General features: G+C 52.1%; 2 protein-coding genes across 3 annotated transcripts; both read right to left on the reverse strand.

Annotated features, from left to right (window-relative positions):
• Positions 1-1,422: 1,422 nt before the first annotated feature.
• GANAB (glucosidase II alpha subunit) lies at positions 1,423-18,296 on the reverse strand. Of its 2 annotated transcripts, XM_082660270.1 has the most exons (25): positions 18,247-18,296; positions 14,796-14,900; positions 14,537-14,645; positions 14,159-14,286; positions 10,289-10,468; positions 9,747-9,812; positions 8,867-8,936; positions 8,605-8,692; positions 8,421-8,517; positions 7,987-8,167; positions 7,248-7,401; positions 6,807-7,042; positions 6,598-6,724; positions 6,415-6,494; positions 6,030-6,173; positions 5,836-5,932; positions 5,455-5,556; positions 5,036-5,279; positions 3,873-3,937; positions 3,602-3,678; positions 3,417-3,491; positions 3,126-3,239; positions 2,890-3,002; positions 2,647-2,747; positions 1,423-2,529 (listed from the first exon to the last, which is right to left on the reverse strand). In XM_082660270.1, the coding sequence occupies exons 1-25, from the start codon at positions 18,282-18,284 to the stop codon at positions 2,420-2,422; spliced, it is 2,901 nt and encodes a 966-aa protein (XP_082516396.1). In that variant the 5' UTR covers positions 18,285-18,296; the 3' UTR covers positions 1,423-2,419. The 2 variants fall into 2 exon arrangements, with proteins under 2 accessions (XP_082516396.1, XP_082516397.1); XM_082660271.1 differs by lacking the exon at positions 9,747-9,812.
• Positions 18,297-18,564: 268 nt separating this feature from the next.
• Positions 18,565-23,170, reverse strand: INTS5 (integrator complex subunit 5). The gene is made up of 2 exons (XM_082660366.1): positions 23,048-23,170; positions 18,565-21,701 (listed from the first exon to the last, which is right to left on the reverse strand). The coding sequence occupies exons 1-2, from the start codon at positions 23,125-23,127 to the stop codon at positions 18,722-18,724; spliced, it is 3,060 nt and encodes a 1,019-aa protein (XP_082516492.1). The 5' UTR covers positions 23,128-23,170; the 3' UTR covers positions 18,565-18,721.
• Positions 23,171-24,323: the final 1,153 nt, after the last annotated feature.

The raw sequence follows: 24,323 nt of genomic DNA on the forward strand, positions 1-24,323 counted from the left end.
TCTTTTTAAAATAAATTTATTTATTTGTTTACTTTTGGCTGCACTGGGTCTTCGTTGCTGCTCGTAGGCTTTCTCTATTTGCGGCCAGCGGGGGCTACTCTTCATTGCGGCGCGTGGGCTTCTCATTGCAGTGGCTTCTCTCGTTGTGGAGCATGGGCTCTAGGCACGTGGGCTTCAGTAGTTGTGGCACGTGGGCTCAGTAGTTGTGGCTCACAGGCTCTAGAGTGCAGGCTCAGTAGTTGTGGCTCACGGGCTTAGCTGCTCCGCGGCATGTGGGATCTTCCCAGACCAGGGCTCGAACCCATATCCCCTGCATTGGCAGGCGGATTCTTAACCACTGCACCACCCAGGAAGCCCCTGGAAATATTTCTTGAGCTGAGGAATTCCAGAAACACAACCCCTAACTCCTCACAGGCATAAACCATCCTGAGCAGTAATTTTTCCAAATAAAACCTAGTTTCTTGTTAAAATAATCTCTAAGACTTGTGGTCAGTCTACAAAATGGAGGAAACTATTTCCTGTCACTAAAACAATGGGAAATTTTTAAAAATGCTGCTAGCTAAAGAGAAGCAGTCTTTAGTATGAGAACATCTGACATATAGCTATTTCTATTCAAGAGGGACCCCATTAGCTCTGGTCACCACTATTAACTAGGCCTACCAAAATCTGATGACCTTGCTGGGCTCCTCTATGAAAATACTGGCATCAGGGACTTCCTTGTGGCGCAGTGGTTAAGAGTCCGCCTGCCAGGGGCTTCCCTGGTGGTGCAGTGGTTGAGAGTCCACCTGCCGATGCAGGGGACACAGGTTCGTGCCCCGGTCCAGGAAGATCTCATGTGCCGCGGAGTGGCTGGGCCCGTGAGCCATGGCCGCTGAGCCTGCGCGTCTGGAGCCTGTGCTCCACAACGGGAGAGGCCACAACAGCGACAGGCCTGTGTACCACAAAAAAAAAAAAAAAAAGAATCCGCCTGCCAATGCAGGGGACATGGGTTCCAGCCCTGGTCCGGGAAGATCCCACATGCCACGGAGCAACTAAGCCCGTGCGCAACTACTGAGCCTGCGCTCTAGAGCCTGCGAGCCACAACTACAGAGCCCACGTACCACAACTACTGAAGTCCATGCGCCTAGAGCCCATGCTCCGCCACAAAGAGAAGCCACCACAATGAGAAGCCCGCGCACCACAACGAAGAGTAGCCCCCACTCGCTGCAACTAGAGAAAGCCCGCGTGCAGCAACGAGGACCCAATGCAGCCAAAAATAAATTAATTAAAAAAAAAATTGGCATCAAGCAAGCTGAAGGAGGCTTGCACTCACTCATTTTGCTCAACCAATGAGGCTTATGCTGAAGCTAAATGAAAATGTCAGGTCCTCGGGCTTTTAGGGGTCTGTGGTTCAGGCCAGAACTGGAATCCAGACGCCAACAGTTATTTATGGTTTCTCTCTTTATTGTTTCTCCTTTTATCAAAACCTGTCACAGCTGGGGGCCAAAAGGAAGTAAAAAAAATTCCCACAAACATTCCCCATCGTCCCCAGTTAGTCCTCCCCCACCCCCCACCCAGGGCCCTGGGCCAACCCTGAGCGCACATGATCATCTCCCCCACCCTCAGCCTTCCCCCAGCAATAAATACAGGTGACCATGATTCCATGAAACCGCAACTGATTTCTCCATCTGGAATGCCCCTCAAGGGGACAAAATTTTAGGAGGCAAAAGAAGTCTCGCTCATCCCCTCTTAAGGAGTGGAAACTTCTTTCCCCCAAGGGACAGGGGAGGTAGAACTGCCCCTGTCAGAACCGCAGCTGCTCTAGATAGAAGCAGGGAGAGGAAAGGCTGGGATGCCAGGGAAGAGGATGTTTTCCAGCAACCTCACTCCTTTGATCCATTCATCCCTTATCAGGGTAAGGGGTGGACCCTGTGCATCAATGGGCCATAAAACAGAGAGGCCTGATAGAGAAGAGCCAGGAGGAAGAAATAAAAAGGAGGGAGAACAGTTTGGTGGGGAGGGAAGGGGAAGGAGAAAAGGAGCCCTAAAGCTCACTGCCCTCATCTTCTTCCAAGAAATGGCATCAACACACAAGAGACATGAACAGAGAGGGTATGGAGGAGATTCAGGGCCCCCAGAAGAAAGAAAAGAGAAGGGAAAGCAAGGGCCCTGTGGTCCCCAGGTCTTCACAGGTGAATGTGCTCCAGTCAGAGCAACAGAATATTTGGGGATGAAGGGAGATGTGGTGTCAATGGGGTGGGAGAGGTCAGGAGATCACAAAATGAATTCAGAGCCCAGGGAAAGCCCTCTCATCCTGCCCAGATGTTGGCAGAATGTAGATCTTGAGATAAGAAAGGTGAAGTCTGGGGAAGGTCAAACTCCAGGGCAGAAGGAAGAGTAACTATCAAGACCATCACACCCCACCCCAACATCCCTTGGGTTATCGCAGGTGAATACTCCAGTCGGATACCACACTGACGCCAGGCTTGCGCAGGATCAACACAGAGGTCTCAGGGTCATGCTGGAAGGACAGGCGGCTTTCAGGAGATCCTGGTGGAGGAAAGAGAAAGAGTGCCAGAGTCAATAGCAACTACTTTCCTATACGCAGGGGGTCCCCAACCCTGCCCTGCTTCTTCTCTTTCCCCACCTGGGGGCCAGATCACTCACCTTTTGTCTGGAGTACCACGGTTGCTGGCTTTCCAGCCCCTATTATCACCACCCGCTCAATCCAAATTGGTGTCTCAAAGTGGCCTTTGGGGTCTGCTGAGCTGGAGGAAGCAAAAATGGATACCCATCAGAAAAAAAACTGTCAGAGCAGAGAGGAGGAGAGCAGAGCAAGGCCATGATGTAAGAGCACAGTGAGCTGTAAGCATCCCAGAGGCTGCCAAGGAAGAAAGGGTACCTCCTTACCTGGAGACAAGGGTGTTGCCAGAGAATGAGAATCGACGCAGCAGGAACTCATGGCGAGTCTGATAGTTGAACGTGTGCCCATCATCTAGAAAGAGCTCTCCTTGGGCCGTACCCTGAGCAGGAAGTGGGGTAGGCGAGAGCCTGAGCCCAAGAGGGAGTGAGGGGCACATCCCCAGGGGACTGAATCCTAGGAAGGTAGGCAGATGGTTGAGGAGGCTCCCTGCTTATGCGCTTACCTGGAGGCTGAGTGCAACGAAAAGAGTGATGGGGTCATCCTTCATGCAGTCTGAAGAACGCCGCACCCGCATCCATCGGGGCACAATTGTCCCTCCACGCTGGAACACAGGGATCTAGAGCAAGAGCAGTGCTGGGATGAAGTAGCCCTGTTGTTCAACCCTGGGCCCTGCAATATCTTTTGCTTGTGTATATCTGCGTCCCCTTAGGAACTGGACTCCAAAGTATACACTCTCTCCCCTTCTGGAAACCTACAGGCAGATGGAGCTGGCAGCTGGGCCAGGCATACTCACACTGCTTAGAGTTACAGGCAGATACAGGGTCTGGGGACCATGATGCTTCTGGTAGCTATGAACGTCATACCACACCTGTGGGTGCAGAAGATATACTCGGTCACTCACTGCACAGAGGACCCCCCACTCTATTTACCCTCTCTGACCTCCACCACCTTTCCCCACCACACCCTTCCTTAACTCACCTCCCCTTGGCCAGGAAGATAGACCTGCACGCCATGAGCCTCAGAGTCTGATACAGGGTGAACCAGCAATGCATCCCCTAAGACACAGCAGAATCAACTCTGAATTGGGGAGATCAGTTCCCAAAGAGGGAGCCCTAGAGCACCCACCCCCTTGCACCCCTGGCCTCGTTCACTCCTCCCTCCCTGCACATCCACAGACGTATCTATCACAGTGCTTGCTTCTTCTCAGCCCTATCCCAACCCACCACTAACTGTCCCCCTTGTTTCTCACCAAGCAGGAACTGATCATCTATACTGAAGGTGGTCACATCCTGAGGATAATGCACCCACAGGGGCCTAGGAAGGAAGCAGGACAAGAAAGGAAGACACTTGCTGTTTGGCAGAAGTCAAAGATGCTACCCCAGGCACTGGCAAAAAGAAGAGCACAGGGGAAAGACCCGCGAGCTGGCAGCCAGACAGCCCAGCAGGCTTAAGGACTCAGCTATGCACTCTAACCTTGGTCTAGACATTTAACTTCCTAACGTGTCTCCCTGCCTCCTCCCACCCTGCTCCCTCTGGAAACTGCTCTGCACAGCTACCCCCCAGCGGCCACTTCATTATCCTGGCCTGAAAAGCCCTCTAGTTCAGGTTGAATTTTCCACTCCACCTCATCTACCTCTCCCTCTGGTTCTTTACCCCTGAGACACACTGGTTTGTTCCTACTCCTGGAACATAACAAACTCATTTCCATTTCATAATTTTTGCACTTGCAGTCTCCCCTGCTTGGAACATTCTTCCTCTGCGTCACAAAAGCCTGTCTTACTCATCAGTCAGGGCTCATCTTTACGTGGCCTGTTTTTTGTTTTTTGTTTTTTTTTGCGGTACGCAGGCTTCTCACTGCTGTGGCCTCTCCCGTTGAGGAGCACAGGCTCTGGACGCGCAGGCTCAGCGGCCATGGCTCACGGGCCCAGCTGCTCCGCAGCATGTGGGATCTTCCCGGACCGGGGCACGAACCCGCTTCCCCTGCATCGGCAGGCGGACTCTCAACCACTGCGCCACCAGGGAAGCCCTACGTGGCCTGTTTGTGGAACTTAACTCCGTTACCCTGTTCTATTTTTTTCAAAAACCTTGTCAGTTTTGGCAGTTTTCCTATTTCCATATTTGTTTACATGTCTCTCTGTCTTCCTCCCAAGAATGTAAGTTCCACAAGGGTACGACACTTGTCTGACTTGTTTCTGGCTCTGGGGATAGTGATGAGTAATGCCTAGCATGTCATAAGCACTCAGTAACGTTCACTGCTCTTCATCTCCCCACTGGTCTCTTCTTACTCTTGACCTTGCAGTCAGATTTCCCTCCTTTACAAGGCCCTCGTAAATGAAGAAAGAGGCCCAGAGATGGAACCCAGTCTCCCAGCCATCTCAGTCCATTCTACACAGACCCAACTGAATGCCTCACCTCATGATAGGAATCCCTTCACGATGGGCCTGATAGAAGAGGGTATACCAGAAGGGCAGTAGGGAGTATCGCTGACCCAAGGCGTCTCGGATTATGTCATGGTACTGAGACGGTAACAACCACGGCTCTCGCCGACCAGTGTCCAAGTGGGCATGTGCTCGGAAGAACGGCTGGTAGGCACCCATCTGGTACCAGCGCACAAGCAGCTCTGGCTCTGGATTTTTGAAGAAGCCGCCCACATCCGCTAGAGAGGGGAGGGAGGAAACCGGTTGGAAAAGAGGGTGAGGGAGGGCTGCTGCCTAAGGAGCCCCCCAAGGCCCCATCGTGGACTGTCAGTTCTCTGCACAGGCCTAGGTTTTATGCCCTCTACCTTGCCCCTCTCCCGCCAAAGCAAGGCTCCAAGTTCCTCCCCCTCTCACCTCCACAGAAGGAAAGTCCCACCAGCCCCAAGCTGAGACACATAGGAATAGAGATCTTCAAATGGTCCCATTCGGCAGCATTGTCGCCTGTCCACACGGCTCCTGAGGAAGAAAAGAGGGAGGGAACTTGCAAACAGTGAAGGGGCTCAGCCTTTTATACAGCTGACCTCTCTAACCTGCCACATCTCCTCTGGGGCCCCCAGAGTCCTGCTGAAGATGGCGGAGTTCACAAGAGCACTTCAACATGGACTGGCCCTCCCACTCCCTGCCTCGCTTTTAGTGAACAGCTGGAAGGAAATACGTAACTCTCAGAGGATGGACAGACTTCTCCAAGAACCAGGCCCAGGTCCCTCTGCCACAGCTTTATTCTCCAAATCTTACCAAAGCGCTGGGAGCCAGCAAAGAAAGCCCTGCTCAGGACAAAGGGGCGTTCTATGCCCCCGGAGCGCAGCACCAGCCCGTCAGCAGTCGCCATGTGCTGCGTGGGAACAGGAAAGAAGGGTAGTGAGGAGCAAAAGCCAGCTGTCATCGGTGCAAGTTCTCGGTCCTTGGTCTCTCCTCTCTCAGTCCCTTACCACGTAGAAGCCATAGATGTTATGCACGTCTCGGTGCTCCCAGCCCCCATAATGCTGGGCATCCTTGAGCATGGTGACCTCAGGACCATTGAACACGGACGGTTCATTCATGTCATTCCAGACATAGAGGTTGGGAGATGAGCCCTGAGAACACAAGGCAGAGAATGGGGACAGACGACAGAGGGGAGGGAGAAGACAAAACAGTGTCTGAGCAGAGAGCTCCTAGGAATCCAGAAAGATGCATTTCTCAGGGCCCCCCCCAGGATCATCAAGGCCCCGATATCTTATGAGCAACCAACCATAGCAGGGATAGCAGGCAGAGAATGACTGATTCCAAGAGGTAGAGTGGGAAAGACAGAGGCAGGTCGGGGAGGGGCTGCCATACCTCATAATTGTCAAAGCGAAACATGTTAGCCCACCAGGCCCTCATCTTGGGATTGGTGAAATCAGGGTAACCGGCTGCGCCTAGAAGAAATCAAGGATGGCTTTCAACCCCTGAGGGGTAAAATAGCCTCCACTCTAGCTCCCTGGCCTCCCAATAGCCTCCTTTAATTCCGGGCCCACCTACCTGGCCAGCACCAGCCTTCGTAGTCAGAGCCATCCCGGGTTTTAACGTACAGACCCAGGTTCTGCAACTCTTCATGTACGCGGTAGCCAGAGTCCACCTTGATGTGGGGGTCCACGATGGCCACCAGCTGGGGGCACGGAACACGGGTAGTGAGAGTTCTCCAGGGCTATCATGCCTGAGAAAACCAACCATGGCTGCGGCCCTCTTACCTTCCGCCTCTTGGAGGCCAAATGCTCAAGCATGGTGAGGGGCTGGGGGAAACGGCTGGGGTCCCAGGTGAAATACCGCTTGCCATCAGCATGCTCAATGTCCAGCCAGATGACATCGCAAGGCAGGTTGTGATCATCGAAGCCCTGATCGACTTCCAGAACGTCAGCCTCATCCCGATAGTTCCAGCGGCTCTGGTGGTAGCCGAGGGAGAAGAGCGGGGGCAAAACCTGGGTCCCTGCAGGTTCAGTGAGGGATGGGTGTCACAATGGGGTCAGGCTCAACCTGGGGCCAATGGGGATGCCCAGAAATTGAGGGAGATGAAAGGGCACCGGGCTAGAGAATAGGCCAAGGCACAGGATTTCTGAAAATGCAGTCATCCCTCAAGAAGCCAAGGACCAGAAAGGGAGGCTGCAGGCTGACAGAGTAGGGACACTGCGTACCTGTGAGACTAGCGTACTGCCGGAAGACATCAAAGACAGACGGCCCAAGTAGCAGGAAGACATCAATGATGCCACTCTCCGATATCCAGCGAACATCTGTCTGTGGGGTCTCCCCAGAGCCCTGCAGGTAGTCCAGCATCTTCCCAAACAGGGTCTGCAGAGGGGACCAGAGAGAGGTCTGACACCACCCTCTTGCTTCCCAACCCAAAGACAAAGCAGCAGTGTTTTCCTCAGAGTCCTCACACAGCTGGCTCCTTGAGTCACTTCGGGCTGAGATTAAACGTCACCTCCTCAGTGAGGCTTCCCTGGGCCCCATCATAAGCAGCACCGCCCATCCCCATCACATGACCACTGCATTTCTTTCTTAGAACTTACCACCACTGAACTCATCTTCCCTCTGTTACCTGTTTAATCTGTCTTCCTCCTTTCCTAACTCAGTGAGCAATATATCCCCAGCACCTAGAAAAGGGTCTGAAGCTCCTAACGCATACTCAATAACAAATGTATTAATAAATGCAGAAAAGGAAATACCTTCCCCATGAGTCTGTGTCTTCTGGGAGTGTCTGGGGAACTCATATGCTGCCCAGAAGGCCCAGGGCCTGTCTCTCATCCAGTCCCCAAACAGGTATCCAAATAGGCCACTCTACCAGCCTCTTCAAAGCAAATGCCCCTAACAAACCCATCTGTCTCAAGGCCTGACGATTCCCTCCCTTATTGCTCCCCACGCCTGTGCTCTCACCTTGCCTGCAGTGTTGGAGGATATGTCAACCCAGGTCTCCGCGGCGTTGAGCCAGAAGATGCCCAGGTCCCGATGAGGGCTGTGTGCTAGGAGCACGGGCACAGACCCATATAGGGCCATGCGGTTGTACAGCTCATACTGGAACACGTCCAAATTGTAGAGGCGATACGGCTCCCCACCCCTGCAGGCAGGCAGACAGACAGACTGGCCCCGGGCCATGGCATGCACAGCCCCAGCCCCATAGACACAGATGAGGGATAAAAACTGGCCCCTCTGCCCTTTCTCAAAGCAGCATTTTCTGATGGCCCAAGGTTCTCTGGCACAGGAAGTGAGCCACGCTCGTCTGGAGTGTCTAATCTGTGTGCACATCTCCCACAGCCCTGGCCTCTGCCCCCTTCCCTCCCCCCATATCCTGATGTCACTGTAGGACTCACTCAGTGACTTTCAGCCTCAGGTTGTCTGCATGCTCGGGGATCCCATACACATGCTCCATGCCTGGCAGAGAGAAGTCCAAACTCACAGACGTGGGGCCTGGAAGAAAAGCAAAAGATGAGCTCCAGAGCTTCTGCTTGGCAAGGACTCCCTGTCCTCTTGCCCAAGGCTCCCCCAGCCCCTCACCAAAGGGCTTGCTGTCAGTGTGAGTTTTAAATGTCTCTTCCCAGGCTCCTGGCTCATCGTGCTCTGCCTTCCCCTGGGTCTCATCTGGCTGGAAGGAGAAAGCAGACCACTACTCAATCACACACCAGGTCCTCTCTCTTCCCTTGCCCATTTTCTAAATCCCATCCGCGATGGCAAGACTAAGCTCAAATTTCTTGTGGGCCTTTCCCCTCCAACCTCCCAGCCAGCCCTGTGCTCCAACCACCCACCCCCACCAACTTGCCTTGTCACCATCCCCAGGTGTTTCCTCGGGCTGGGCCCCATCGCCCTCAGCTGGGTCTTTTGATCCTTGCCTGGAAGGTAGGAGAGCTGTCTGCTCCAATCCAGAGGGGGCAGGGACGAGGGGCTAGTGGAAGGAGGGGTGAGGGAATAGAGAGCCAAGGGTCCAAAGGAACGAAGGCACTGGAGGAAGGGACTGAATGTTAAAGCTTGGAAAGGGACCCCCAGTGAGCAGGTAAGTGTGCAAAGGACAGGGAGAGAAATGAGAAAGGGAAATGAGAAGTAAATGCCACCAAGGGGTGCCTTCCAAACACAGGCCCAAACCATCAGCCTCTGCCAGCGTTCCAGAAGAGACAGGCAGACAGGTTCAAGGGCCTGGGTTCGGAATGCCAGTCCTAGCCCTGCTGCCTCTACCAAGAGACTCTGGCCCCAACTTCCCTCACTGGGCCTCAGCCTCTTGGCGTGACACAGGGTTTTGCAAAGGCAAGTGAGTCATAACCATGGTCAAGCCTCTACACAGGGACTCAAACAAGAGATTCTGCCAAAGGATGCTTTCAAGGGCAGCTGGCAAGCAGCTCTGCCCAGAGCCTCAGTGCAAGCCAGCTGAGAGGCAGGAACCCCAGCAACAGGCAGCATCTCTCCACCCCCTGGCAAAGCAAGAAGCTCCCTACATTCCTCAAGGATATCCAACATTTCATCTTCCTTCTCCCAGGGGGCTCCTAGCCAAGGGAATGGGGAACGGGAACCAGAGACCATATAGCTGGGGAAAAAGAGGTGAGTGAAGGACAGGGTATGGAAGGGTCTGGGGCACCTTCCCGGGGGGCCAGAGTGAAGGGGGGGTAAGGGCAGAGGAACAGATACAGTACCAGTGGTCATGGATTTACCTAGAGAAAAGGTTCTTGATCTTATCCCAAATGCTACCGAGCGTGAGACTAACTTTATCCGAGAAACTGGGGCAGGAGGAGATGGGTAGGAAAGGGGAAAAGGAGGCACAAAACCAACACAAAAACAGAAACATAAAAGTGAGTTTCAGTCGACAAACTTCCAGAGATGGGGTGGGGGAAGAAATTAAAAACAAAAAACAAAACAAAACAAAACAAAAAAAAGGAAGAAAATAAATCTGGGAAGTGTGATGGTGTGAGAGGGGGAAGAGGGAAAGGCAGACCCAGGCAGGCCTCTGAGGGAGGAGGTGCCCAGGGTACAGCTCATGGACAAAAGTGACTGCCTCCTGGTCTGTACAGGAAATGGAGAAAACTTCAACCCAGGTCTGCTTCCTACCCTCCCTGATGGTCAGCTTCGCCCAGCCCCCAGCCCCGACCTGGCTCTACTACCACCCTGTCTCCTCCCAGGGACCCAGTGCCAGACCCTACGACACCCCTAGGTTCCTTCACACTAGGTCCCCTTCACTCCTGATCCCTGTACTCACGAGACCCTGGGAGCCCTCTGGTGCTCAAAATTTAAGAGTCCTCGGGCATTGACACTGAGCAGAAGGCTGCGGTCCTCCAGTAGGTCGAGGCGGAATGGCCGTGCCGTCAAGATGATTTTATAGGGCCCCTCAGCCATGGTTAGCTCTACGCTGTTGGCATCCCGGCCAGAGACAGAAAGCCTGGGAAAAAGATCAAAAGGGATATAAGGAAGTGCAAAGTGCCAGGAGCAGTCATGACACTTAGAAGACGGGGGACCTGCTAAGAGCTATACAGGCAGTGTGGTAACAGTACAGGGACAGATAAGTTGACCAAAGGAATCAAATAAAGAGCCTGGAAACAGACCCAAGCATCTTAGAATGTTGAAATGTAACAGATGGCATGGCAGTTCAGTGAGGTCTGGAGGACTATTCAATAACAGAGCGGAAAAACACATTTTCTGTATAGAAAAGAAATGGTATCACACTCCTACCTCATACCAGATACAAGTATCAACTCCAGACAGATTATGACTTAAAATTTTAGAGTAAAACCTTTAGAAGAAAATATTAAAAAATATTTTCTGACTCTGAGGTAGATAAGGATTATTTAAACACAACTTAGAAAACACTAACACCAAAAGGTAAGAGACTTATCTACCTGACAACAAAATTCAGAATTTCTATTTATTGAAAGATACGTTAAGGGTAATCAAAAACAAGAAAAGTCTGAGGAACTGTCCCAGTCTAGAGGAGCCTCAGGAGACATGACAACTAAATATAAAACAGTATCCTGGATTGGATCGTGAAGCAGAAGAAGGACATTAGGTAAAAACTAAGGAAATCTGGGACTTCCCTGGTGGCGTGGTGGTTAAGAATCCACCTGCCAATGCAGGGGACTTGGATTCAATCCCTGGTCCGGGAAGATCCCACATGCTGCGGGGCAAATAAGCCCGTGCACCACAACTACTGAAGCCCACGCGCCTAAAGCCCATGCTCCGCAACAGAAGAAGCCACTGCAATGAGAAGCCCGCTTGCCGCAACTAGAGAAAGCCTGCACGCAGCAACGAAGACCCAATGCAGCCATAAGTAAATAAATAAATAACAAAAAAACTAAGGAAATCTGAAAAAAATATGGACTTTAAGCTACAAGGATATATCGTACAACACAAGGAGTGTAGCTGATATTTTATAATAGCTATTAATGGAGTACGACCTTTAAAAATTGTGAATCACTATATTGTACACCTATAACTTTTGTAATATTGTACATCAACTACACTTCAATTAAAAATAAATGAAATGGTGGCGCAGTGGTTAAGAATCCGCCTGCCAACGCAGGGGACACGGGTTTGATCCCCGGTCTGGGAAGATCTCACATGCCTTGGAGCAGCTAAGCTCGTGCACCACAACTATTGAGCCAGAGCACCACAACTACTGAAGCCCACGCACCTAGAGCCCGTGCTCCGCAACAAGAGGAGCCACCGCAATGAGAAGCCCGTGCACCACAATGAAGAGCAGCCCCTGCTCGCCGCAACTAGAGAAAGCCCGCACGCAGCAATGAAGACCCAACACAGCCAAAATAAATAAATAAATAAAATTTAAAAAAAAATAGGGCTTCCCTGATGGCGCAGTGGTTGAGAGTCCACCTGCTGATGCAGGGGACGCGGGTTCGCGCTCCGGTCCAGGAAGATCCCACATGCCACGGAGTGGCTAGGCCCATACGTCCGGAGCCTGTGCTCCGCAACGGGAGAGGCCACAACAGTGAGAGGCCCGCGTACCGCAAAAAAAAAAAAAAAAAAAAAAAACACTTTAAAAAAAGGAATGAAAAAAGAAAAAAAAATATGAACTTTAGTTAACAATAATGATATCAATTCATTATGTATGACAAATATATCACAATAATGTTAACAGGGGAAAACAAGAGTACAGGGTATACAGGAACTCTCGTAATATTCTTGAAACTTTCCTATAAATCTAAAACTATTCTAAAATTAAAAAATCGTTGGGACTTCCCTGGTGGCGCAGTGGTTAAGAATCCGCCTGCCAGTGCAGGGGACACAGGTTCGATCCTTGGTCTGGGAAGATCCCACAGGCCGCGGAGCAACTAAGCCCTCGAGCCACAACTACTGAGCCTGCGCACCTAGAGCTTGTGCTCCGCAAAGAGAAGCCCGCACGCTGCAATGAAGAGTAGCCTGCACGCAGCAACAAAAGACCCAATGCAGCCAAAAATAAATAAATAAAATTTTCTAAAAAATAAAATTAAAAAATCTTCTTTTTTCAAGGCACCTTTAGAAAAGTAAAAAGATAAGCTACTATCTGGGAAAACATAACTGCAATACATGTAAGTAATAAAGAACTGGTATCATGACGAATGAATTTCCACAAATCAGTGATGACAAACAACATAAAAGGAAAATGAGCAGAGCAGTGAACTTCCATTTCACAGAACAGAATGACAGATAAATACATGAAGACATGCTCAATATCAGTAATAAACTGGGAAAGACAAGCAAGCCAAGACCACCACATGGTATCATCCTACAGCCATTCCACGGACAAACATTAAGTCCAATAGTTCCAAGGGCTGGAGAAGATGCAGTTCAATAAGCCTCTTATATATTGCTGGTGGAAGTGTAAATTGGTAAGCCACTTTGGCTTTATCTTGGAAAGTTGATGATTTCCATATTCTACAACTCTGCAGTTCTTCTCTTAGCTATACACCAAAGAGAAACTCCTGCACAGGGAGACAGGAGACATGGACAAGAATGTTCACGCCAACACTGGAAACAACCCAAATGCCCATCAACACAGAAATGGAGAAGTAAATCGGGATGTATTCATATAACATAACATTATACAGCAGTAAAAATGAGTTTCTGGAGCTACATGCAACAAAGTTAAATCCAGTTAAGTGAAAAAAGGAAATCCCAAAAGACCACATTCACTAAGATACTTTCCCTATAAAACTCAAAAACAAAATCACATAATTTATTGCTTAGGCAAATGTACGAAAGTGTGTATATGTATATACGTACCCACGATATAACTGTGAGAACAAAAAAACAAGGGAATAATAAACTTCAGAACAACAATCATCTCCGAAGGAGTCAGGGGTACAGGACAGTGAGATGTATATGTTTGGGTTAGGTGAAGGGTTTATCATGTTATTTTCTAAGTTAAATACTTAACAGAGAGCCATGCGTGGAATAATGACGACGATGTGTCATGACCCGAGTATTTGAATAATCCTATCCTGAATATCTGAGGAGAAATTGAGGAGGGAGGAAGGGAAGGAGGGAAAGAGGGAAGGAAGGGAGGAAGGGAGGAAGGAAGGAAGGGGAGAAAGAAAAGAGAGCGAAAAGAGAAAAAAAGAAAGAGAAGAAAAGAACAGACGAGACAAGACAGGGGGACAGGACAGGAAGGGAAGGGAAGGGAGGAACCAACCACAGAGACACTGTATTCCTGGAAGGCGAGCTCCATGGCCTTGCTGACTCCCTCTTGTATCTCCAGCACCTAGGCCAGGCCTGGCACAGAAGAGGAAGCAGTATTTCTTTGCTGACTGAATGAAGATAAAGGGTGAAAGAGAAAACAAGTGAGGGAATTCCCTGGCAGTCCAGTGATTAAGACCCTGTGCTTTCACTGCACAGTGCGCAGGTTCAATCCCTGGCTGGGGAACTAAGATTCCGCAAGCCAAGCAGCTCGGCCAATCAATCAATCAATCAGTTGAGAAAACAAGTGAAACAGAAGAACAGATGAGGGAAGGCTGAGGAGAGTGGCCGGGTGCTATTCAGCTATTACCCCAATGTGGAAGAGAAAGTCAGCTGCCAAATAAAGGCTCATTAGGAAGGGAAAGGGCCATGGAGATGGAGATGTTCCTCAGGAAAAACTTACCCAGCTGTGGGGGGATCAGCCACCAACACGTCTGGCACACGGTATCGGGGCCGCCGGGGCTCTAGTTCATCAATTCTGATCCGAGTCATGTTCCTTCGAAGCCCCTGGAGCTCCAGCACAAGCAACACCTGTGGAGGCAGAGGTCTGGGTCTGGAGAAAGGAATGGGCTATACCAGGAAATGCCCTCTGAACCCATTTCTCTCCCGAGGGGGTCTCCTCCTTCTAGCCCTTTGCTTAAGGGATCTGAAATCTGAATTCCTCACAAAGTACAAGTCCCAAGGTTAGATAGCACAGGATGTTGGCTATAGGATTCCCCTTCCCGAATTACCCCTTAGCCATTTCTCCACCCCCACCAGACTCTTCCTTTTCTCCCCTGACCTTAGTGACTTCGTTGATCAGATGGACCGTGAGGGCATCAGGACCAAGCTGCAGAGAGTCCAGCAAGGCTCGGTATGGAGAATGGCCTGGCCGTATGCTTCGTTGCCTCCTGCCAATGTGAAATGACTGAGAACGGGGGAGGGTTCCCCAAGGCCCCCAAGTCCTTCTATCAGCTGCAGTGCCCCCAGGCTACCTCATCTGCCACAGACACCTCCCACATTACCCTACTTTCCATTCTTGTCTCCCAGAAATATCATACTTGCAGAAGGAACTCTCTTCGCAGGTCTTAAAGTTGCTTCTATCCACAGCCAGGGTAATTCCCAGGCAGACGCCTAAACAAGCCAGTACCAAACCAGTCCAAGACCTAGGGGGGAAAAGGACAAAGAGGGCACGATCAGCACAGGGTCAGAAAGGGCCCCACCTTCTGAGGTAAAGGCCTCTTCCCACCACAACCCTAAAAGGGGAGAAAGATAGAGTCCCATTAAACAGAAAACACGGCAGAGTGGACAGGGCTTAAGTGTCAGGCCTGAGGAGCTGGCTCACGCACACCTTTCCTTCAAAAGGCAGAGGAAGTGGACAAAGGATCCTTGGCCTTCAGAGGCCTGGTATTGACTCAGGTTACATCAGCCTCTCAGAGGAAAGGAACAGTAACAGCCAGTCCCAGGGGAAGTGGTGGTACCTTATGTGTGGAACAGAGAAACACAGTAAGCCATGCCTTTTCACTGGAAAGACACTGGGGGGACCTACAGTGAAAAAGTTCAAGATGTACCCTCAGCTGGCCAGCTGGTCACAGGTTCCTAGGGTCCTAACATCCCTAACACTCTAGGCATCCTGTTCCTCTGATCTCCACTGCTATATCTTTGACATAAGTCACCACTGTCACCACGTAAGCTTGAAAAGAATAACAACAGCTAACCTGTGTTGAGTCCTAATAGGCACCCGGGGGCCTGGCTAACCGCCTTATACTAGTTTTTTTGTGTTTCTTTTTTTTGCGGTACGCGGGCCTCTCACTGCTGTGGCCTCTCCCGTTGCGGAGCACAGGCTCCGGACGCGCAGGCTCAGCAGCCATGGCTCACGGGCCCAGCCGCTCCGCGGCATGTGCGATCTTCCAGGACCGGGGCACGAACCCGTGTCCCCCGCATCAGCAGGCGGACTCCCAACCACTGAGCCACCAGGGAAGCCCTATACTAGTTTTTAACTCTCCCTGCAGTTTTTAGTAGTGTCTATGCCCAGGTCTCACCCTGAGATTTCAATCTAATTGGCCTGAAGCGGAACCTGGGCATCAGATTTTAAACTCCCCTAAACAATTCTAATAGGCAACCAGTGTTCAGAACCAATTCTTTATACACACTAATAACTCTTTTCCCTTTCTTTCACTGTTTTCTTGGTGAATGTAGGATTGGGATTTTTCCGAGATGGGAGCACTGAGGCATAAAAGGTTCAATAATTTGGGGCTTCCCTGGTGGCGCAGTGGTTGAGAGTCCGCCTGCTGATGCGGGGGACGCGGGCTCGTGCCCCGGTCCGGGAAGATCCCACATGCCGCGGAGCGGCTGGGCCCGTGAGCCATGGCCGCTGAGCCTGTGCGTCCGGAGCCTGTGCTCCGCAAGGGGAGAGGCCACAGCAGTGAGCGGCCCACGTACCGCAAAAAAAAAAAAGAAAAAGGTTCAATAATTCATCCAAGATTTAACAGCCAGTATGAGGTGACACTGGTGAACTCAGCTCTGCCTAACTCCAGGGCCCGGGCACTTCATTATGCACAGCACATTGCACTAACCACCAGCAGGGCCTGCCTCATTGAGGACCATCACCAGGGTTTCCACAAACTTGTCACTTCCCCAACATGCTATCAAATGACAGACAAGGGTGCTCGCTTCGGCAGCACATATACTAAAATGGAATGAAACAGAGAAGACTAGCATGGCCCCTGCGCAAGGATGACACGCAAATTCGTGAAGCGTTCCATATTTTTGGGAGACCCAAGAGGGAAGAGATATGGGATCATATGTATAACTGATTCACTTTGTTATAAAGCAGAAACTAACACACCATTGTAAAGCAATTATACTCTAATAAAGATGTAAAAAAAAAATAATAACAGACAAGGGACTAACAGGCTTATCTGAACAAGTTAGTTTGTTAAGGATATATCCATCCATTCTGAGTAAACCCTAAATAGGGATTCTCACACTTTAGCGTCTGTTAAGAGTTACGTGCAGTGCTTACTAAATGAAGATTCCCGGGTCCCAGGGAATCTGCAGTTTAAACATGCTCTCCCAGTGGCTGATTAGGAGCACACTCTGAGAAAGTGTTCCAAATAAGGGAGAACAAACAAAAACACACATTTCTCCTCAGCATTAAAACTTTGCTACCTGCTAACAGGGTAACCAAAGAGTAGGGCCTACAAACACATTGTATCCAGCATATCCTCAGTATCTGCTTGAAAGCTAAAGGTAAAGAAAATCACTAGAAAGGAGATCACAGAACACAGTAAGCCCTCCAGTTCCAGAAGAATGTGCAAGGCAAGCCAGGCCACACAGAAAGATGAGGAAAACACCAGGCTTTGTGGTTTAATAGGTCAAGCAGGAACAAATAGTAGCAAAACAAGCAGAAGAAATGCTACCAGAAAACTCAAAAGCAAGGCATGTGGCCCAGGTCCTGAGGAGTGACTGCAGCGGACACCCTGAGCAACTGACCCCGTGTCCACCAGCCCAAAGCAGCAGTAATCAGAAGTACAGTGAATTAAATACTCTCTGGAGTCCTACTTGCACAATCTATAAAATGGGTTTGGAGAGACGCCAATGGGGATAGAATTTCTGAAAGATTTTTCAGATGTAACCTGTTGGAAGGCCCTGAGAACTCAGGAATGCCTTGAACGCCCCTGGGCAAGAGGTGGTCACAAGCCAAGGTCAGGAATGAGTCGCAAGGAAAGGTGCACTCATTTATTGTTTCAGGTCACAGGCTTCTGGAGTCAAATTTACGATCCACGCTTTTTTCACCGCTGCCGACAGTACGTGCCTCTCCCACCCCGATACATCCGTTAGGTCCTGGTAAACACTCTGTGGCGCTGATGATTGTTTCGAACCGTCTTTTCAGTAATATAAATGCAGAACAAACCACTGTTGTGTTTGAGCAACGTCATCCAGGTCGACTGTGAACTTACGGGATCCTGCCCCAGCCGTGCCCAACGACCGTGGACACCAAACAAGCCAGGGCTGGTGTCCACGTGAAGACAAGGGCAGGGCAGGGTCCGGGGCTCTCGAGGGGAGGGCGGAAAGGGCAGTGGAAGCAAGACTGCCGGCCGCGGTGCTTCCAGCGCGGCTGAGGGGCCGCAGGGCAGCAGGCTGCATTCCCGGAGGCCGGGCCGCATCTCTTCCTCTGCCCCGATGGCCCCGCGCATTGCAGGAAAGAGGCGGCAGCGTTAACCGCCGCAAGCCGCCAGGGGAGGGCGGCGGCTGAGAGCGGCCAAGGCCAAGAAGAACACAAGGCTGCGGCCTTCTAGAGCCACCGGGCCGGAGCGGAGAGCCCCAGAAACAAGGGCCCCCCGACGCGGCGAGGAGGCTGGGGGCACCCGAGGCCGCCTCCAGAGAGACAAAGAGTCCTCACGAGGCTGCGGGTGGCGGAGTCTCAGGAGAACATACAGGAAGGAGAGACACGGGATTTGGGGGTCTGGGGGCGTCCCGGGCGCGTTCCCCGGGATCCGGGCTCCTCACCGCCTCCTACGCGCCGCCACTGCCGCTACCGCCGCCATCTTGTGCCGGGTTTGCTCCTTGACCCGGAGCTTCCCCTCCCCCAGCGCGCGTTGAGCCACGTATCTTAGCGCCCGCCCCTTCCGGCTTCCTGATTGGCCGGGCCACACTGAAGGCTGGCGTCTGTCCCATTGGCCGAGAGCGTACTCTAGATGCTGGTGGGGGCGGGGCCAGGGCGGGGCTTGAGGGAGGGGGCGGGATTGTTCAGAGACAGGAGCTGTCCGAATTTGCCGGCTCTCCACATCAGACAGAGGCACCGGACTCTTGTTTTTCTCAACTCGGCAAATTTTATTTAGAAAAAAAGGTGGGGGAGGAAGAAAGTGACAGCGCTCTTTTAGGCCAAGGTCTTAGAAGAGAAACCTCCACATTTCTGCAGCACCTTAGCCCCCTGTCTGTCTCTCCTGGCTCAACCTCCCTCGGCTTCTGGAGCATGGAAAGGCTATGTCCCCTGCCGAAGGAGATTGGACGGTGAAGGTGCCTGGAAACGGCCAGAGAAAAGGCCCAGGCGGTCAATGTTGCGGTGGAGGACACTGTGCAGCACAGCCAGATGGGCTCCACCTTCACCCCCACCCTCCCTGGAGAAGTCCCGGATGAAGCGGCCACGCTCTGACTGGAAGATGAACTTCTGGGGCAAGGGCCCGTGCTCCCGGAGAAAGCCCCAGACACTGAGCAGCAGCAGACGCACTTCAAAAGGTGCCAGTTGGCTAAATACCTCGTGCATATTCCCCAGGGCTGGTGGCAGGAGGCTTCCCTCAGCCATGACAGCCACCAGGGTGCAGGATGCCTCCAGGTGCCAGGGGGAGTGGGCTGTATCAGGGTGGCGAGAGGCTTCCCAATGGCCCAAGAGGGCGGCCAGCAGCCCCCGCAGCAACACGGAACAGTAGCACAGGGCTGGGGGAGCAGCTGCTACCAACTTTAACAGCTCAAAGAGCAGAGGCTGTTCCCGGAAGCGCCGGCCAATGCGGAGATCCCGCTCCACGGTGGCCCGGGCATGCTCCTCAGGAGGCCAGGCTAGCTCAGCACCGGCTGCATCGGGACACACACTCTCCACCAAGGTCACTGCCACTGCTTTGGCTGCCTCCGGGCTCAGGGTGGGAGCCCCCCAGCAGCCCACACATTCAGTCCCCCCAGGGGCACTGCAGCAGTGCACCAGGAGGCTGAGGAGGCTCTGGGTGTTATACATCACTTCTTGCTGATTGCGTGACTGGGCAAACTTGGGTGGCTTTAGGCCACGGCCGATGACTCCAGCGTGGAAAACAGACCAAATCCCTCCAGGGCCCGGCACAGCTGCAGTGTGCCGCCGGTTTGTGTCCAACAGGGAGGCCGAAGCCAAAGGAGCTGAAACAACTGAGAGAGTCTCATTATCCCCATCCACTTCCCCACCAAACAGTTCTGTGTTGCCCCGATGTAAGGCTCCCTCAACTAGCAGCTGCAGGACAGCCTTGAGCCCAGCCGGGGAGGTCTGGGAGAGGCGGGTAAGAAGCTGGGAGGCGGAAGCCACCCCTGGGGGACCGTGCAGCCTGAGAGAGGCAAAGAAGCGATGCACTCCAGCTCTCACCAGTCCCAGGAGTTGGGAAGGGCACAGGGCTTCCGGAGGAAAGGGACAAATGGCCAGGAGGGAGGCAGAGGCTTCGGCTACTTCCTCCTCAGGATGGAGCAGGAGAGGAGCCAGGTCAGACAGATGAGCTGAGGCCGACTCCCCAAACCGGGCCCCTAGGGCTGCAGGGCCCTCACCACCCTGCTGTTCCCACCCCACTAGCAGTGCCAAGTTACGCAGGAACCGAGCCGTGAAGGGAGGTTGCAAAGTCCCTGCATGTACCCTAGCCAGGCAGCTTCGGAAGGCCAGGGGCAGGAGGCCAGAGAGACTGACCACCAGCCCTGCGTATAACTGAGTGGCCAGACTCAACTCTTCAGGGCTTCGGGCCCGGCTCAGGAGATGGCCCAAGGCCTCAGGTCCGCAGCTAGGCCGGGTATAAACAGAGAGCAGGCCAAGGAGCTGGTGTTGCCAGAGGAAGCGTTTTCGTTCCAAACGTAACGTCTCTCCACACAGCTCTCCAACGTGGTTTCTTAGCGCATCTAGAAAGGGCACAGGGCGGGGGGGCGGGGGGGGGCCCAGCACCCCTTCCCCAGGAGACCCTCCCCGGTGATGAACCAGCTTTTGCAGGTGCAGCAGCAATAGCTGGATCAGCCGGTCACAGGCCTCACGCACGGTGTCTGGCACAGCCAGGTCCTGGGTGGTAATGACTGAGGCAGGCATGGCTGTGTCCACCAGGAACTGCAACAGGCGGTAGGCACCTGCCCCAGAGGCCTGGCTCACCAGGTGCACGGCCAGGTTCAGCATGTTGTCCAGCTCCTCTCGGGGGAATCCCTGCAGGTGTTGCTGCAGCTGACTCAGCACAGCTGGGGGCTTAAGGCAATCCACCAGCTCTCCAGAGACTGTGCCCAGCAAAGCTGGTGACATGACTGCCAGCTGCAGGAGGAAGGGAACTGTGGCCTGAAGGGAGGGATCCCCACTCCGGCCGCCAGTGCCCCCTGCCAGACTGTCATGAAACATTCGCAGGAGCTCCCGTCGGATGCTGTCTCCATGGCGGGAGGCCAGGTGCCCTAGGATGCCTACAACTGAGGCAATCTTGGGCACCCGTTTCTCCCCAGGGATGGCAGGAGATCCAGGGAAGGGGTCTGTAGAGGGGGTCTGAGAAGAGCCTCCACCACTGCCACCAGCTCCACCTCCAGCCCCACTGTGAACACAGAAGTCCTTAAGGCCACAGGAGAGAACTCGGGAGATGATGGTGCCGGGAAAAGAGGAGCCAATATGCGCCACAACCCAGTCGAAGTGTGGGGAATGCTGGACAGAGGTATCCAGCAAGGCATCCACGCAAGCATCTGGGCAACTACCAATGAGAGCCGAGAGGCACTGAACATAGATGTCCATTAATGTGCGTGTGGCCCGACAGCCCATCCACAGCTGCAGCAATTCGTTGAGAGAGCCAGTGGCATGGGGCACACGCTGGTGCTGGCCCGAGTAAGTGCTGCTCAGTTGCCCCATGAGGTCAATGGACCATGCACTAATCACAGGTGCCCACGCCTTCGGGTTGGCCCGGATAAACTCAGACAGCACCTGCTGCACTTCCTGCACCACATCCTCTAGACCAGGTCCCCCAGCAGGGACATGGGAGGGTGGCGGTGGACGGAGGTGAGGTGGACCAGCCACAGGGCTTTCATCCAGGGCAGCCAGGTGGGCCCGGACACTCTCATCAAAGACACCTCGCAAGTGGTCAAGCACAGCAGCCCGCGCAGGTGGCAAAGAGCGGAGCAAAAGAAGGCCACAGCGAGCATGTTCCCGAGCAGAGAGTTGGTGGCCCAGAACAGGGTCTACACCAGTCAGAAAGGCCTTGATTTCCTGCGACAGCTCCTGAGCACTGTAAGGAAGCAAAAGAAGCAGAGTTAGAGTGTTGGGAGCTGTTGAGCAAGTTACATTCCCTCTGTGAGCTTCAGTTTCTTTCTATGTAGAATAGGGATAACTGTACCTCCCTCAAAAGATAATATTCATAAAGCACGTAAGCACCATATCTAGGTCACACTAGTTACTCAGTAAATGCTCGCTATTTTTCTTTTAATAAATAACAATAGTATCAATATTAGATAACTCTTGTAGTACATCAAGTTCTCTTTTAAGTACTTTACTTGTATTATTTCAATACAGATAACAGCCCAATAAGGTAGGTACCATTATGATCCCATTTTACAGGGAAGGAAACCAAGGTAAGTAATCAGACTATAAAGTCCAAGAGGGTAGTTAACAGTTCTCTGCTTTTCAACAGTGGATCCTCTTCTACTGGGGTGCCTGGAACATGGGAAATACTCAATAAATATTTGTTGAATTGAGTAAGTATAGTTTGTGTTCCTGTAACATCTGCTTTAAACACACCTTTCTAGCTTTACTGCACTCCCCCCTACATACAAACGAGAACGCTGGATTTTGCTCTTAATGGAACGAAAATTCTAAGCCCAAATTTGCCCCTTAGTAAGAGCTCTCCCTCCCCAAACCTGCTTCTTCCCATATTCTGCAAGCATCCTAACCACCAACCACTTGGACTCCACCACATCAACAGCCACCACCTTCCCAGAACCCTCAGTATGCCCCAGCAATCAAGGTGCCCCAGGGCAGAGACAAGCTAATGCCCTTCAACCCTTCCCCTCCTGAAACATATGGGTTCAGTCTTAGAGGTTCAGAAGCCAGTGTTACTTCCTCTTATTGCATTTTCTGACAGCATCCTCTAGAGGTTGATAAGGCTCTGACTGTGCCATTCATCTCTGGTTCCTCCAAAAAAAACACTCTACGGTGAGGGGAGTGTCTCCGTTGGAGAGCAAGGGAAAGGCTAGAAGAAAGCATTCTGTGGGTTTCTGGGCCTGGGTGCTCAGGGAGTCTCCATGAAGTCAGGGGACCCTGGGTTCCCTCGGGTCTAAGGGACAGGGCACCTGGTTTCCCAAGAGTTCTGATATTCCCAATTCTTGGAAGAGCAAGGCCAGGATCCGGGGTAACTGGGCATTGGGGTTTAGGGGTAGGCAGTACCGAGATCTTGGGAGTGCGGGCACTGGAGCCCAGAGTTTTAGTGAGGCAGTCCCTGAGTTCTGGGAAGACCCGTCCGGGAATCTCTGAGAACCCGGACGCGAGTTCTCGAGGTGGGATCCGGGTTTCCGCCGAGAAGGCTGGTTATCGGCGCGGGACCCCGCGGTAGGGAAAGATGCCAGGGGCTCTGACTACCTGAGCGGCGCGGGACCGTGGGAGACCGGGGCAGGCCCGGGAGGCCCTGGGGCCCCGGGAGGGTCGCACAACGCGGACATCCCGGAGCCCTAGCCCGAGCCCGAAGCGGGAGCGGCGGAGCGCAGGAGGCGCATGCGCGCTGCCGGGAAACCCGAAAGGAACCAGCGACAAAGCCTCTCAGGAAAACCAATCCGGCGACGTCCGTGACCCTCACACATTGGTTCCGAGATGAGTCGGCGTCCCAGAACGGGACTGCACCCGAGAGCGGGAAGCCGACCCACCCTCAACGCAACCACTTTTTTCCCCCGAGAGGGCTATTTACACAGACTAAGGCTAGCTGCGACCACTTAATTGGATTTAATTAATCTTTTCTGGAAATCGGGATGTTAATAGTACAATTACCTCACGGGCTTGTGAAAATTTAAACCAGGTAATATGTTTACTGTATAGCACTTGGTGCCTGCAATGGTAGGTAAGCACTATATAAGCAACAGCTGTTTTTATTATATTTGTTGAATGAACTCCAGCTCTTTGACAACAGGGATGTTGCCAGTTTTGTTAAAGGCATTATCATCATCACATACAACAGTGTCTTCCTGGCATGTAGCAGGCTCTTAATAGTTGGTTGGATGAATGAAAAGGAAGGTAGGTTCTGAGGCCTGTATTAACCAGAGGGCTTATTGTTCTCAGTGGAAATGTGAGTTAGAATAACACCAGATGGTAGGTTCTAAAGATACCTTTGAAGTGACGGTGTTTTAAAAGCTAAATGATTAATTATGGTGGTTCTATATTTATCCTTAAATTTTAGAAGTTCGATCACTCATGAAGCGTATATGCTCTAGGACAGTAAATGAGACAATTTCTGCTCCTAGCTCTGCTTCAAACTTGGACCCAACACTTCCCTTCTCTGGGCCTTGACTTTTGATCTATGAAAAGTGGCTTTTGGGGACTTCCCTGGTAGTCCAGTGGTTAAGACTCTGCATTTCCACTGCAGGGGGCATGCGTTAGATCCCTGGTGGGGGAACTAAGATCCGCATGCCTCACGACATGGCCAAAAAAAAAAGTGCCTTTTGAACCCGATAAATTCTTCCAGCTATGAGACTATTATGTGGTCCTTGCCCTTAAAGATTTCACAATCTAAGGGTGCTTGTTTTGGAGTTAGACAGATCAGGATTCATGTCTGCTATTAATTAGCAATGTAACCCTGAGCAAGTGACTCAGCTGCTCGGAGCCCCTTTCCTTAACTGTAAAATGGCGCATGTTGTATCGTATCTCA

Source organism: Grampus griseus (genome assembly GCF_964374135.1).
Source record: "Grampus griseus genome assembly, chromosome: 8".
NCBI classification, from domain to species: Eukaryota; Metazoa; Chordata; class Mammalia; order Artiodactyla; family Delphinidae; genus Grampus; species Grampus griseus.

Bases quoted from the DNA above. Each gene is read 5' to 3' on its own strand.
- GANAB (XM_082660270.1), bottom strand. From the start codon at position 18,284: ATGGCGGCGGTAGCGGCAGTGGCGGCGCGTAGGAGGCG. The intron at 3,003-3,125 runs GTAAGCGCATAA...CTTCCTGCTCAG, and splicing joins TCGTTGCACTCAGCCTCCAG to GGTACGGCCCAAGGAGAGCT. The intron at 2,530-2,646 runs GTGAGTGATCTG...TTCCTCCACCAG, and splicing joins CGTGGTACTCCAGACAAAAG to GATCTCCTGAAAGCCGCCTG.
- INTS5 (XM_082660366.1), bottom strand. From the start codon at position 23,127: ATGTCCGCGTTGTGCGACCCTCCCGGGGCCCCAGGGCCTCCCGGGCCT. The intron at 21,702-23,047 runs GTAGTCAGAGCC...GCTTCCTTACAG, and splicing joins CACGGTCCCGCGCCGCTCAG to TGCTCAGGAGCTGTCGCAGG.